At 39.1% G+C, this 16,101-nt stretch overlaps 1 protein-coding gene across 1 annotated transcript; it reads right to left on the reverse strand.

Moving 5' to 3' along the window:
- Positions 1–513: 513 nt before the first annotated feature.
- On the reverse strand, positions 514–14,565 carry LOC109036058 (uncharacterized). The gene is made up of 9 exons (XM_072302554.1): positions 14,496–14,565; positions 14,079–14,123; positions 12,868–13,020; positions 12,377–12,454; positions 11,635–11,700; positions 9,410–10,414; positions 8,047–8,202; positions 5,435–5,691; positions 514–1,563 (listed from the first exon to the last, which is right to left on the reverse strand). Exons 1-9 carry the CDS (start codon positions 14,563–14,565, stop codon positions 1,252–1,254), a joined length of 2,142 nt encoding a protein of 713 aa, XP_072158655.1. The 3' UTR covers positions 514–1,251.
- Between the last annotated feature and the right edge of the window lie 1,536 nt (positions 14,566–16,101).

Consider the following 16,101-nt stretch of genomic DNA (forward strand, 5'->3'; position numbering starts at 1 on the left):
ATTGATGAGCTTGATTGATTGAACTACCTGTAACTTTAATTGCTGAGCGCGAAAAAAAAGGTTAGGAGGGTCTCGGGGGCACAACAAGAATTTGACACCAACCTTAGTCTCTGTATACGTATTTCATTTCCTCTGAATTTGGCAAACCCACATTTTAGCGTAAATTTTAGCAAAATTGAATCCGATTCTATTCTACTTTATTTTGTTTCATTTAATTTCACTTCAGTTCATTTCATTTATCTTATTTTGATTTATTTTATTCACCTTTATTTCATCTTGTTTAAAACGAGATCTGCCCTTAGATTTTGTTTCGATTAAAAGTAATTAAAATTTGTATTTTAAATCGTCCGCCGATTACACTCACATCGTGAGCATGGTTTAGGCATCAAATTTTTAGCGATGTTGCTTTCATTTTTGCCGATTTTTCTAGATCAAGGTTACCATGACTCAGAAAAGAGTCAGCATTTATATGGAGAGCAGCGTTCACAATCAGTACTGTGCTTTGAAAATTTGAGTTCAGCAGTTTTTCACAGAAATTCCACCGGGGAAATTTAAAAAAGCCATGTTTAATAAAGCAAAAGAGAATATGAATGTATATATATATAGCCAATACTTTGAGAAAAAGAAGAATATCTCAAGGAGTCGGAGAAAAGTGAGGACAAATCATTAAAAGAAAAAATGCTCTCTAAAAACGATAGGGGGTCCTGTTGTTTATTTATTCAAAATGTCATAACTTTCTCAATTTTTGACCAAATGAATTGATCATATTCTCCGTCGATAGCTTTTGAGTTAATGTTTAAAATAAAACCAAGATCAAATGTTTATCTAGCATATAGTTTATTTTAATTACAGAACCAGTCCGAATACATTTTGGACACCCCATGCATTTTTTTGTGATAACGAGTATCTTACTGCCCCGCGAACAACATTCCTAGGTGTTATATGTATCTACCAAATAATCCATAATAAGACCCTTTTTTAGGCACGGGCAACTTTCCATTGCATTATCAAGATATAAAGCACAGCCTGGTATACAAATTTAAAACGCGGGGGAAATTATTCGAATAATGAGATTTACAATAAAGGTTTGTCAGAAATTTTTGAATAGTAAACTTATTATTCCTTTTATAATTAATGAAAAATCAATACATGTTGAGTAAAAAAGTGAGAAAATATTTTAAAATTTTATCTTTTTTCTTGGTGTGCCTCTGCACAACACAAGTATCATTATTTTTATTTTTTTCCCTTGTCTTAAAGTGTTGATGGAGCTCTAGTTGGATGTGGAGGAGATGATTTCCTGTAGAATTTCACATTCTCCCAGTAATTTTCATCTGCTTTCTCGTCATCCTCCCCACAGGCAGCTTTTCCTTGATCAGCACGGTGTTGGGCGTTCTGCGCCGGGTTCGGCATTTTTCTCTTGTCGAACAGTAGCCCCCACTGCATCTCGTATTCCGCGCGGCTCAGTATATACACTCCCGTACCCTGAAATGCCAGTCTAAGCCAATCCACGGCATTTTCCACCGTGGCGTGATTCTTGATGTGACTGAACTGGGCGGAATCGATCTGAAACGTGATAACAGAGTTTAAGATTAATCTACACTGCGAACTAGTTTTTAAAATCTATAGACATAGCGATCGACATAGAAGACATACCGACGGTGAAAGTCGGCAATCACATAACTCATTTGCGGTGTCTGAAAATCTCCGCCTCTACGTCATTTTTTTAAAGGAGAACAAATTGATATTATTTCTTGAAGTTTTTGCAGAATTTTCTTCGCATTGAGAAGAAAAATCATGACAGTTTTAAAGAATTGCCGTTGAGTAGTTTTCCATTTAAAAAATAAAGTATAACAGGAAGTCTGCGACGTCGCAAACCGAGTTATGTGATTGCCGACTTTCACCGTCGATACGGATTATAGGACATATTGGTTGAAACGGGTGGTTCTTATAGATAGAGGTGGTAAAGGGTGGACTGACTGTGGTGACTCTTTTGGATTGTTATTAGATAGTCTGTTGTTTAACTCCTTTTCACATTGCAATACCCACTTTCACCAATAAGCTCGCTTCATTTCCCCTATTTTTTCCCTGTTCATTGCTTTGTCTATCAACTTCAATAATCTGACGCTGGAAAAAGACGAGCATTGACACATTAAACGAACTTCGATTAATCCCAATAGGTCCGTTGAGCAGGTCCCAGAGTCGTGTTTTGATGCTTGATTCTTGTAGATTATCTAAAAATAGTTCAAACAGAAAATCTCTGCGACAAATATGTATATCAAGCGAGATATCGCGCTTTGAAAAATTCGAGTAATGACGTCATCCACCCCGGTAGTGACACCCTTGGTTTCACTCACCTTGACCTTACCTGAGTGAGTTTCACTTTGAGTAATCAGTAAAAGTGTATTTCTCCGTGACTGATGGAACGAAGACGAAAGAAACCAAAAGTGACCGTGGTGAATGACGTCATGAACCAATTTTTTCAAAGTGCGGCGTCTCGGTTAACATTTAACGTAAAGTTTCTGTTTGAATAGAGCTTATTATTTTTAGCTGATCCACACGAGAATCAAGAACCAAATCTTGACTCCGTGACCGGCGCAACTGACTCACTTTCTTTCTGACGCGCAATAGCGTTTGAAAATCACTCAAGTTTACTGGATTCATTTCAATGGAGATGTTGCATGTCGTGTAAGGAATTTGCGATTTGACTCTCGATTCATTTGTAAAAGTTCGCGAGAAACACAATGGTGCCACTGGTTTTCTCTGAAATCAACTCCCATGCTCAAAAAAAGCTCTCAAGTTGAGGCCAAAATGGAGGGTACATTCCACGCTATCCTGAGAGTCCACGTCTACATCAAGACAAACTCCATGCAAAGGTAGGGAACAAATACATTAGCAGGGTTGCCGTGTTCTCAATTTTAGAGTTCCCAAATAAAGTGGCAGCCCTGCCAATGTATTTGCTCCCTATGTTTGCATGGAGAGTGTGTCTTGATGTAGACGTGGACTCTCAGGATAGCGTGGGATATCCCCTCCATTTTGGCATCAACTTGAGAGCTTTTTTGGAGCTTGGGAGTTGATTTCAGAGAAAACCGGTGGCACGATCGTGTTTCTCGTGAACTTTTACGTTAGAATCAACAGTCAAATTGCAAATATCTCACACATGCAACATCTCCATTCTGTCCAGAAATAAGGCTGTCATTGCCACGTGATAATCAACTATCACAAAATCTTCAAAAGTATAGTCTGTACTTTTCAAAACTACGAGTCTGATACAAAGAGGCCCTTCTCGAACTACTGAGGTGTAACGCGTCGGAAACTTATGGAGGTAAAAAGAGGAGGTTATAATGAGACAGAAAAAATTTCGAGCTTTTAACGTGGAATTTTCCGAGATACCCCGGTTAAGGTCATTTTGCTGGAAAGTAGCGGAGTTTTTTTCAAAGTTACCAAGCAGCATGGTGGCATGCCCCCTCGGGCTAGAAAGAAAGGTGGGGGGGAGAGGGAGAGAAAACAAGTGCTCCGAAAATTTTATTGAAATGGTTTTAAGACAGAACTATAAAACTAAAGTTTGAATTTTCCTCTGTTTCATCAGGAAGGGGCCCGGGAGCGTATATTTACACTTCATTTCGCAACTTCCCTGAGCTCCTGGTCACTGAGAAAAAATAGTCCATACACAAAAATAAAATTACGCTAGAGCTAGAAGAGGTATTACTCGTCAATCTTTAACTTTCAAATAATGCACAAATTGTATGCTAAAATTGTTTGAAATTCAATCTGGGTGGGCCTGTTTTTATAATATTTTTCGGGAGTAACCACCGTGGCAACTACGTCAGCAAATCCCCCGCTTCTACTCGCTATGAATCCGCGACGGGAGTTATCAAGGTTTTAGCTATTGAAGTTCAACTAACATTTTGTGTTCTTGTGTTACGTGTGGTTAATGTAGGAAGTAAAACACAAACCAACCGTAATTATTTTGTGTTGATATTGGTACCCTAGCGTAAATATTACCTTGCGGTGAGCTAACCATCACCTTGCGGCAAGGTATCGGCCTATCCATCCTCTCCGAGCCCTCGCCAAGCCAGTTCAAGGAACTCGACGACCGGGATTAAAACCGTATGACAACACTGTAGACCCAAATCCAGACGCAGGGCTTGAAAAAGGCGACATTGCATCGGGAAATACCCCGTGTTGGGTACGATTTTCGTCTCCAGCGTTGCCATGCATAATTATTCCCAGTCGTTATGTTCCACGAACTGACCCGGCGAGGGCTCGGATAGGGCTCGGTGAGGGTGGATAGGCCGATACCTTGCCGCAAGGTGATGGTTAGCTCACCGCAAGGTAATATTTACGCTAGGGTATAGTTTACGGGTGAATTTAGTGCAGAAAACAAAAGAGAGACTAGGAAACACCAGACGTTGCCAACGAGAATGGAGAGGCCGTAACTTCTCGGTTTCGTGACGTCAAACTAGTAGAGTAGTCGCCGTGTTAACCAATCAGAGCTTTCGTCGATCGGCCGAAGTTGCATGAGCGGCGCATTTGAATCTTAGCAGGGTTGCGATTTTCCGTATTTAATAGTGTTTAGCTTTTATTTCCTCGATTATCAGATAATGTAATAAATGAATTAGGCGGTTTCCTGAAGTGAAATTTTATCTTCTTTCGAAAAGGTCCACGAATTTTTGCATCAGATCAAATTATATAAAATATATTCGCACAAAAAGAACACGTGTCATGCGTTCTCCCAAGAACACATGTAAAATCGCGGACGAATTTCATCTACTAGCATGACATCACAGAATCATAGGCCTCACTATTCTCGTACGAAACGCCCAAGAGTCAACCGGAGGCTTGGGTTATTTGGACGGAGTTAAACAGAAAGGAACCAAGCCACATCAGGATCGAACCGAGAAAAAGAGGTTGAAAGTTTGGCTCCTGCATAAGACTCAATGTAAAAGATAAACTTCAAGTTCAATTTCTGCAAAATTTGCTCCAACAAAAACTTTGAATTTTTGGTGATAGATAGTAGAGCAGTGGTTGAGTTCAAAACCACTCATAACTCAATTTTTTCCAAAATGTGGGTTGGTTCCTTTCTGTTTAACTCAGTCCATTTCGTGTTTTGCTTCCCGTACTAACCAAAATTTTGTGGAGAGTTTTCTCTCTATGTAGTTATGCACTGAGAAAAAACTATGGCTTATAAACCTATTAGAGGTAAATATGGAACACCACTAATAGTAGTACCTCTACATATAATAATAGCACATATACCTTAGTTATGGTACGGGGTACCTTAATTAGGTACAGAGACCTTAGTATGGTTCACAGACCGAGAATCATTAGTTTATTTACGACTATTATAGGTGTTCCATATTTACCTCTAATAGGTTTATAAACCATAGTTTTTTCTCAGTGTGGCACTTTAATAATTCACATAAAACTATGTTACCCTGAATACGCGCATTAGGCCATTGAATTCCGAATCGATATCGCAGTTGCAGGCGAAGACCGGTCGGAGGTCCTCGTCGAGGTAGGGTTCTGGATCGCGACGACGCACATCGCCCTTCGTAATCGGAACCAGCCGGCCACACGCGAAGAATTCCGCAGGATCCATAGGAGCTTCTTCTGATGAGGGCACGAACGCGAAACCCCACGTTTTATTGCAGAGTTTTATGCAATGTCGCTTCACCCGCGGCGCGTTGATCACTGGGATGTAAAAGAAGGAGATGAATAGTTAATATTTCATAGAAAAAACAACTTAATCGGCCCGAAACATTGATAAAGAAACAACTTAAAACGGGACCATGGCCGCAAATAATAAACATAAAATAAAATAATAAACCCGGGACGCTTCGCAGGGATCACACCCGCATTTTCAACCGGCAAAAACAAGAAAATTATAAGAAGGATACTCATAGTGCTCGAGAGGCTGATAGTGTCCTTCTTATAATTTTCTTGTTTTTGCCAGTTGAAAATGCGGGTGTGATCCCTGCAAAACGTCCCGGGTTTTTTTATTTTATTTTATGTTTAATATTTGCGGCCTTAGTCCCGTTTTAAGTTGTTTCTTGTTAATATTTCATCACCTTCCGGCCGAAGTATCACAAGCGCCGTGCGACGTTCAAAAATTTCCGCCGCCATTTTATTTTGTTGCGGAGAAATCGTTCAACAAAGCTGTTCGAAAATTTCACTGCATTTCCTATGTGCTACCGATAAAATTCAGTGATATTTCAGACGGATTATACCAACAATTTCTCGGTAAAAAAATGAAAAGGCGGCGTAAATTTTGAAACGTCGCATGGCGTTTGTGATTCTTTCGCTGGAAAGTGAACATTTTGGTTTTTTTAGGTGTCATGACCTAGATTAGCTCGAGAGGGTGAAAGAAAAAAAACGACTTGGAAATGAGAATCTCTGAGGATTCATTTGGAAAGAAGGGAAGAATGAAAGTAGTACACCGAAATAAAGTGAAGTTGATTTAACATTCTGGATGTTAAAAAAGTGTGCGAGAACTTATGAAATGCTGAATTACCCGCTAGCAGTTACTTTAGCCACAATGCCAAGATGTAAAACTAACTGCTGTGAAGGATTTTTCAGCATTTCATAAGTTCTCCCACACTTTTTTTACATCCGGAATGTTAAATTAACTTTACTTTTATTCTGTATGGCAGTTAGATATTAATTTTTGTTCTTCAGACGGTGCCTTAGCCACTTTGCACATTTACTTTTTGAGGGAGACACAAAACAAAATATTTTGTTTTTTCCTCGGATTTTCTTGCACGGAAGGAAATAATGGAGAATAACATCAAATAGTAAAACTTCTGGACAGGTATTGAATGGAAACAGTGTTTTAGGAATACGTTTACGCGAAATAAACTCAGAAATTAAAAAAATACCCTTTGATATGGATTTATTTGCATGTTTAAGAATCATTGTGCATCTTCATAGTAACTCAAAGGATCTCTCAATCGCTAATCGAAGATTCGTGAAGAGTCTTCCCGCAAATAGTCGAGAAAAATCTGCCTGAAAACTGCATTAGTAGGAAGTGACGGAGAGTTTGGGGTTTACTTCATTAGTCCACGTAATATGCGTTGTCGTGATGTACGAAAAGCTGTTGTTTCCGTTGAAAACGCCTTCAGTTTCGCGTGATACTTCACCCCCCACACTTGAGTTAAAATGTTTGTAACTAAAGTCATTGTGCAACATGATAGTAACTTATAGGATCTTTCAATTGCTTATCGTTATGGAAACCTGAATACTATGAATCAAGTTTGTTCAAGCTCAGACTTCTATAAAAAAAACCACGGGATTTTTTTCTACCTCTTTATGAAAAATTAAAATAACAGTAGTGGAAATTTTGATAGCACGAAGAACAATCCTCTCATACATGTAAAGATGACTTCGTCTTTGATACATTCTCCCCTTTGATGACGGCCAACATAATTGTTTCCGTAAAATTGGATCAGAGACAGAATTGTATTTCAAATACTCCCGTTTATTCATCTTAAAAAATTTAAGTGCCTCTTGACAAACAATATTTGTTTTTATAAAAAATTCTAGTGGTCCACTCATATGTTCAGAATCAATGTACAGAACCCTGAGATTTGGTAAAAATGTCTGAAAGTGGTAAGTTTCGTCGCTAAAACTTGCAAATTCTGTTCAAACCATAGAAGTAATCAAAAACTGCATTGCAGTACCTTATTCTAGTAAAACGATATTTGTCAGGTCCAGTGGCGTGGCGTGATTTGCGATAAATCGATTGATCTTTAATGTAAACCTATGGTAAAGGATCGATAAACATGTTGTTCGCATCGAACACCTTAATAATCGATTCTTTTACCAGGTTTAAACTGGGAAATATCAATAATCGATCATTCACTTCTCGCTACTGGCCAGATCACGGTTGGAAACCGATCGAACCGGGGTTTTGTTTTTGAGCCATAATCGGACACCAATCAGGTTATTTTTGACCCTGGCCATCAGTAAAATGTAAAAGAGGAAACTAAAATAAATAGACTATTAAGTTTTCACAAAATATTCAAGTAATGTTGAATTTTGTTGACTTACACGCTACGCGATCCTCATCCCTTAAAGGACCGCAGTGTTTTTCAATCCATTTTCTGGAGCGCGTTTGTTGATCTACGGCTTGTGGTTTGAATTGCTCATCATGAAGATCGTCCAGTTCCTGTAGGAACGATTCCTTATTAGGAGCTTTGTCCATGGCTATTCGAACAGACAAGGAATCAAATGATAAACAAAGTTATGATTTTTCTATCCAAACCTCCCTACTTAATTTATTTGAAACACGCTCATCTTCGGGCCTCGTTCCTGAAGCATACGAGTATCAATTAGGAGGATTCATGCAGGCATTTTTTTCTAGGATTATGCATTTTTGTCACGCTAAGCACTCTTATGACTTTATATTGTAGAGTAGAGTATGTAGATTACATTTTGCAATGGGGAACCACTATTCCTGGCTCGTTTTATAAACAACTTATATTCCATTGGTCTCCTTATGCAGAAGGGTGCTTTTATAAAAGAGCCAAAGATAGTGGTCCCTTTTTGCAAAATGTAGTCCATAAGATCAGGTCCGAGTCAGCGTCTCTCGATCTTTTTTTCTGAGGTCAATAGGGGCTACATCATTATGACTCCTCCCCTAGATCCACCATCGGTGTATCAAACATTTTGAACACACCTATGAAGCGTGAAAATAGTACTGCCGCGCTAAGGAACAACGCCGTATGGACATTTGAGAGTTGGCAAATTTTCCCTGATAAAACATATGTTTGAGAAAAGTAATACGAATTTTCTCTTGAAATTTTCAGATATTTTATGTGAAATTGCGAATAAAACTGTCTGAAATTTTTTATTTTCCACTTTATATACCCTACGAGGGATACTCTTGGGCTCACCGTCCCTAAAGTCCCATCCCCCATCCGTCCCTCATCAATCCAGCTCCAGATAACCGTTGTTTAAGACCATCAAACACAGGTCACCTAGCCAGGAATCGAACCCGGAACCTCCCGATTACAGAGCAAGCGCCACAACCACACAAATTCTAAATACATCTTTTTTTAAAGGACAATATTCACAACTTTTCGAGTTAATTCGTTATTTATTGAAATAAATATGTCAACGGTCTAAGTCCTCATACGGCGCACAGTGAATCAAGTCAATAGGAGAGGTCGGACAAAATTTCAAAACTTTAAGAGCTTGTAACTCCATTTATATAAAATATTGAGGTTCTAAAATTGTCTCTATTGGTTTTCTAGTGAAATTTTGTTTCATAAGCACCCCTAAAAATTTAAAATGTGACGAAATGAACATCAACATATGCAGTTTTAGTCAAAAGCGTTACTTCCGACCTCTCTAATTTACTCGATCAGTTGTAAGGCGTTCTTTCTTAGCATGACAGAGTACCGGTCCTTACTAAAGTATTTGAGCAATCTATTTTGCATGTGAGCGTAGGCTACTTGATGAGGATCGTTAGGATCGATACTGGGAGCTGCTGTGCGCACGAAATGTTTCATCCGTTGGCCGATGCCAGTCAGATCTTTCCAGTTCGCTAGGGACAATTTGAACATCCGGGGTGGAGAAGGAGGAACCTCTGGCGGTGGGGGTGGAAGGGGTGCAGGAGGTCGCGGCCGAAGATGAAGTTGACTCTCAGGTATTCCCTTCCTTTGCATTTCCCTTCGCCAGTACAGATTAGGGAGTACATTACGCGGCGGCGGTGACCACTGAGGATCTACAGGCTTGGGTGGAGACTTGGGCGAGGGCTTGGGTGGAGACTTGGGTGGAGATTTTTGTTGAGTCCTAGGCGGAGACCTCTTCTTCGAGGAAGACGTTTTAGCAGCACCGGTCGCGATTTTAGGGAGCTCAATTAGATCCCTTGGAAGACTTATCGAAGGTTTCAGAGGACCAGGCGGAGGCAGGGGCTTATTGGGGCTGGAGGGGATCTGTGTGAAGTGGGGTGTATCTGTGAACTGAAGCTTGGGCACAGGTGACACATCGCGCGAACCCCCAGGCGACTGTTTGGACGGTTTCTTAAGGCCTCCTTGGCGCGGCAAATCTTCTGGTGATTTTTGGCCCGAGATTTCCGGTGGCGTTTTAACCGTTCGGTCAGGCGAGGTTCTTCTGCGACGTTCGGTTGAACTGCTGCGTGATCGCTCAGGTGATCTTGACCGTGGCGAATCGGATTTGCCACGCGGTGGTGAGCGCGATGGTGAACCGGTTGAGGAACCTCTTGGCGAACCAGTTGGCGAGCGTCTTGGCGAGGAGGGAGTCGTCGGTGTGCACATACATCGGGGCGAGGAACTGATTTCTATTGTATATGCGACGTCTTGTTCAGGGAAGCAAGGCGAGACGATGGTGCATGTTGATTTGGGTAATTGTAACTCTGTACCAATGGGCAGCTCGTAGCACAAGTCAATGTCAACTGTAATAGAGCAAAATATCTCATAAACTACAAAAAAAGGTTTAATTTTTTTTTTTTACTTCCGTGGCTACCCGAAGTATTGCTATATTTGTGCTGCTCCCTGATTGGCTAAGTGGTTGTATACGTTTTGTGAGTCTTTTAAAGACTTCAATTTACCAAAAAAAAGGATATTGCAATGTAAGATACGCTCTGAACAATTTATCTGCAATCATTGAAGTCCCCTTTCCTGTGGTAATACCTTGAGTATTTATGTGCATTAAACACACTGAGCCCTATAAAAATTGTTTTTATTCCTTTTTAACAGTGGAATTAAATTCGCTACGAAAAAATATATATGACACTGCATGTCGAAAAGTGCTCGGGGGGAAAACAAACACGGTATTCCGTGGTTACCACGGTAGTAATGTCACACGGGATTCCACGATAGTAGAGCCCTGGATTTTGGTAATTATTGATGAGCATAGTAGCATAGCAATGCTAATTGTAGCATTATTGTATTTTGTGCTCACAGTAATATTATGGTGGACACGGTAACATCACCACGCTTATCACAAAAATCATCAAAATCCACAGTTCTATTACCGTGAAATCCCTTGTGACATTACTAGATACCGGAGAATACTTGCATTTTTTGTTCTCATTGCGTATTAGGGTTGAAACTCGAATTGATCACTTAAGAGAGTATTGGTGAAGCACCAGTATAGAGAAAAATCTGTTTGTGGTTGAACATTTTATTTCTCAGTACTCGATACTGAGTACTTACTAATATACTGACGACAAGTAGGTCAAAGTTTCAAGCCATACAAAATTTGCATTATTGATGATGTTATGAGCTTTGAAGTGAACCATCATTACGACTGAAATCGGTCCTCATCGACGCGAATAAATAGTTGCATCCCAAAATTTCCAACATTTCGTCTCTTAACTTTGAACTGCTGAGCCGAAGGATCAGTTTTCGGAATTTCTTTGAGCCAGAATGATGCAGAAGTAACGCACTTAAAGCTGCAGCCAAATAATATTTTGTTTTTTCCCTTCTTGCGGCACTTATTGCACCACTTTGTAAGTTACGTTATTTCAATATGTGTTAAGATATAACTTCTTTTTGTAATCTAAAACGGGTTGAAAAAAAATAGCAGATATAAAAATGCGGAAGTCGAAAATATAATCTGGAGTAGAATGACATATTTGTAAGACGTTGAACAAAATTAATTTGTTCTTACCGTCAGAAAATTTAAATTCTTGGGATCTCTGTCTACTTGTCCTACGACGCACACCATCCACGACCCCTAAAAAACGTAAAACACCACAATTAACGATGAAATGGATACACCTGGAAGGGACTGCGAAGGGTTACCTCCTATCTAGCGGTAAACGTACTTATCATTTGGGCGTGTTAATTCTAGAGGAAAGTATGTTCGCATGACTTATATCAATATGATGTACATGAGATTCGCGTATGTTATCGCAATCTTGTTCTTAAGTGTAGATCCATCTATTTAAAATAAAAAGTAACAGCAATGTAGAATCGTGGCAGGCCAACATTATGATGGGGGTAAGTCAAAGCTTTCAAAGATTTTGAGTTTAATCGGAGAAAAATTGGTGAGGACCGAATGTCAATGCACCGTTTTTTCCTCGCACAGAGTACTAGCCCGGAGTTTTAGCTGAGATACACAGTATCCGTAGACAGCTTGTTGAATAATGACTTTTTTGCTTCCCTCCCCTTCACCCTCGATATTGTCCAAATTTTGTCAATATATTAATCATCTTTTCTATTGCTCACACAGAGGCAACTTGATTTGCGTACCTCCGACTTGAAATCAGCCTATGTAACGCTAACTTTCAATCGAAATCATTGCTTGCTCTTGAAATGGATTCAGTCTCTTTCATTTTGTTCCGTTTACCGTATACAAAAAAAAGTATTCTTTATCAAAGTAACGTAGATCTGTGAGGTGAGTGAAATACCTGATGCCAAAGCCTTTAAAGATGCTGAACCAAAACTTGCAACTTTTTTCATCTTCTCTGGTACTCCTGAGGCTGAACCTGAAAATAAACAAGAAAAAGCCGTTTGAGAGGGTGAAATATCTATAACGCGTGTACTAAAAGTAACATACCTGGACCCACTATTGCCGTGAAAAAAATTGATGAGCCTATGTAGTAAATCTGAATTGAATGGCTATGTTTTTTTACGCTTGTTCAAGTGACCTTTCAAACTGACGTGAATCTTAATTTTTCTCTAATTTCGGATGAAGGTTTAAAAGTATGATTTTTTAAATTATTTTTAGCTGCTGTATTTGCCACTTATTTGTTGATGAAGTTCAGTCTTTAAAGAAAACTCAAGAATCGATTTCGTATTCGAATTACATAACTTATATATTGCTTTTACAATTTATATAATTTTTCTGACCTTATCTCTCTTTTTCTCTCCTCTTTGTCTCTTATTGTGTGAAACTTACGTTGAGCCTGCCATGATTCTCTATCGGCATCGGTTCTGTCAGTCACTGGTGAATCGCTTCTGAAGCTAAATTTGAGGCCAGAGAAGCTACGAATGCTCCCATAACTATTACTCGAAAGCTTGCGTAGACTTTGGAAACCACCCGAGATCATACCTATAAAAATGGAAAGATAAAATTTAAAAAATTATTTCGTGTAGAATTATAAAGCAGATGCTTTCAAAATCTCAGCTCAAATACTCTAATTTTGTAAGCTTTTAGCTCTAAACTTTTTATAAAAAAAAATCATTTCTAATTGGACTCCAATTTTTATTGTGTTGAGATAAAAATTGAGTGCTTCATCAATTTGTGTTCATTTCAAATTCTCCAGCAATTTTGAGGGAATGCAACCTTTACAGTTTCCACCAGTCACCACTAAGAATTTCACTTTCCTTCGACGATTACTGAAGTAATATTGTTTTAATCACGAAAAGCAGATCCACAAGATATAGATTATTTTTTGCTTGATTCGTTGAGTCAAAAATATTGGAAATTAGAATTACAAGCGTAGAGTAAGTACGGATGAAACTTTCAGCTCAGAGGCGGCGGCCGAGCGCGCAACCGAATCCCTCATGTTCTATCTCTCTCTCTCTCCCATTGTCACACTGGGAATTACTTTCCAACGTAGTTACAACTTTATTTTGGGGGATTTTAAAAAGATTTTTTACTGATTGTTCCTCAAGTATGCTGCTATATCTCGTGGATCCCCAGTCTTGAATAAGTATTGCGGTTTTTATTGTTTTGGCAAATATATAGGCTATTCTAAGCAGCGCGACGTGGTGGCGAAATCGCGAAGTACGAAACCTGGATTCACCTTAAAGGAGCAAACTGAATGGAATCAGGAAATAAATAATATCAGATGTTATGAAAAAATCTAATAAAAAGGTTTCTTTTGCAAAAACTTCCATAGTTTTACAGTGATGAAAATTGTTTTTAAGTTAGTTTGCCGAAGTGCCAATCTCTGAGAGAAAAAGTAAGAGAATATATCACATGTGTTCATCAAGCGCCGGGTAAAGACCCCTGTTGGCAGGCAAGCAGGGTTGGGAAATCTTTTATATATGTAAAGCGTGCGTCAAAAAAGCAGAAAATAATGAATTTATAGGATTCAAACAGAAATTCAGGAATATTGTTAACTTATGATTGGGAAATTAGTAAAAAATTGAAAAATAACTTACGCTGGACTGAGCCTTTAAATCCTGTGCTCCCTTGCTTTTGCCCAGCTAGAGAGACAGAAAAAAAAGATTTGGTAGAAAATAAACACGGAAATACGCGTACATAGTGCTAGCCGACTGAGGGGTTCTTTCGAATCAGACACATGAAATAAACACTATTCAAATATCGGAAGAAATGGGAGGGGGTAAAATTTTGCAAACTTTAGAACGCTTATCAAATACTGTCTATCTGGAGATAGGTTTTTGATCACAAGAGACGCGCACATGCACTCAAACTTGTTAAAATACTTTACTCATGTTGAAATATATATTGGAAATGAATTTAATTGAAAATGAACTGGAGTTTACTGACGAGTTTTAAGTGAAACTTATGTGTTCCTTTCCACTAACCCGTACAAAAACAAAATAAAAATCACAAACCTTTTAGTCCGTTGATGAATGAATAATTGATGAAGAAAACTGAGACAAAAATTAAAAACATAACCCTCATCTTATAGGACCTGCTGTTTTAAGGCTATCCAATCAATGAACATTAGTGCTAGAGCATGCTAATATATACCCACATTATACTTGAATTATTTTTTTTAATTTCTCACAAACCTATTCCTTTTTTTTTACTTTACGATCGTGTCTCCATGTCGAACTCACTGTTCGAGCAAGTTTCACGAGACCTCTAAGTATACTGTCATGATGCCCAAAAGATCACTGTCATGATTCCAGAAAGGTCACTGTCTCAATGCGTCAGTTTATAAAACATGCAGTAACAGCCGAGTCATATGATGTCGAGGGCCTAATGGAGATCCTGCATGCGTCAGGAAATCGCGGTGTAAGTACTGATTCCTGCTAAACTTTCGCGAGAAACGCTATGGTTTCCCTCGATTTCTCTAAAACATACTCCAAACCTCAAAAAACTGAAACTTCAGGCTGTAATGAAGGGGATATTCCACGCTATCCTGAAAACCTGTACATCAAGTCAAAATCTCCATGCAAAGATAGGGAGCAAATTATTTGGGGACTCCAAAACTAAAAACACGGCAACCCTACCGATATATTTATGTTTGTACCCTATATTTGTACGGCTATCTGTGGTAGAGACGTAAACTCTCGGGATAGTGTGGGGTATCCCCTCAAGTTTGGCCTCAACTTTGAGAGGTTTTTTGAGCTTTATAGTTCGTTTCAGAGAAAAAAAATGGCACCATTGTGTTTCTCGTAAAGTTTCATGCAAAAACGTACTTAAATCGCAAATTCCACACCTGCATAAACTTCATTTCTATAAAATGAGTCTCAGTGACGCTGATGCAAAAGTTAGAAAGAAAGAAGTGTATTCAAGTGGTGTGATAATACTTTTATTTTACTCTGCTTAAGACGTTGATTAGTAAATAATACAAGGTAATGTATAAAACATGTGTTACATGAGAAAGTTTGTTATAAACATGTTTAGGATGAGCAAGCCTTCACCTCTGTTGATTCTCGAAATCTGATTCCAACAACCAAAAACAGCGGGGGTCGGGGGCGCCGCGCGCCGCGGGCGCGCGTGCTGCCAACGCGAAACGTGCACTGACGCCTACAAACCTACATGGCTAATTCATGCATTGCGCAATGCTTGAAGTATCCCTGTAGGTTTGTAGGCGCCAATGTGCGTTTCAAGCTGGCAGCACGCCTGGCCGCAGCGTGCCGTAAACTTGCCCACAATTAATAGGTCAGGGTGTTAAAATCTTGTCAATTTGACATCAAATTTGAAATTAGCGTCCAAAAAAACATTAGCAACGAAACTTTTGTGATCTTTCAGTCATTATTCGACTTATTTTTTCCTATTCTTGAGTTCTGGACCATGGTGCGCCGCGGGCGGCGATTCATGAAATTCTCCCCTGTGCTCAATCGAACGACACAAGAGATGTTGAATCTTCATTCGTTTCTACGTTCCCCATATAGTTAGATTTTAGCACGGACAGTCAACAACGGAAGTAAGTCAAGTTTAAGTGAAACGAAAGTACGCTCCTTTCCTACAGACCATCCGGAGGCGACG

The sequence above is a fragment of the Bemisia tabaci genome, chromosome 7 (genome assembly GCF_918797505.1).
Source record: "Bemisia tabaci chromosome 7, PGI_BMITA_v3".
In the NCBI taxonomy this organism is placed as follows: Eukaryota; Metazoa; Arthropoda; class Insecta; order Hemiptera; family Aleyrodidae; genus Bemisia; species Bemisia tabaci.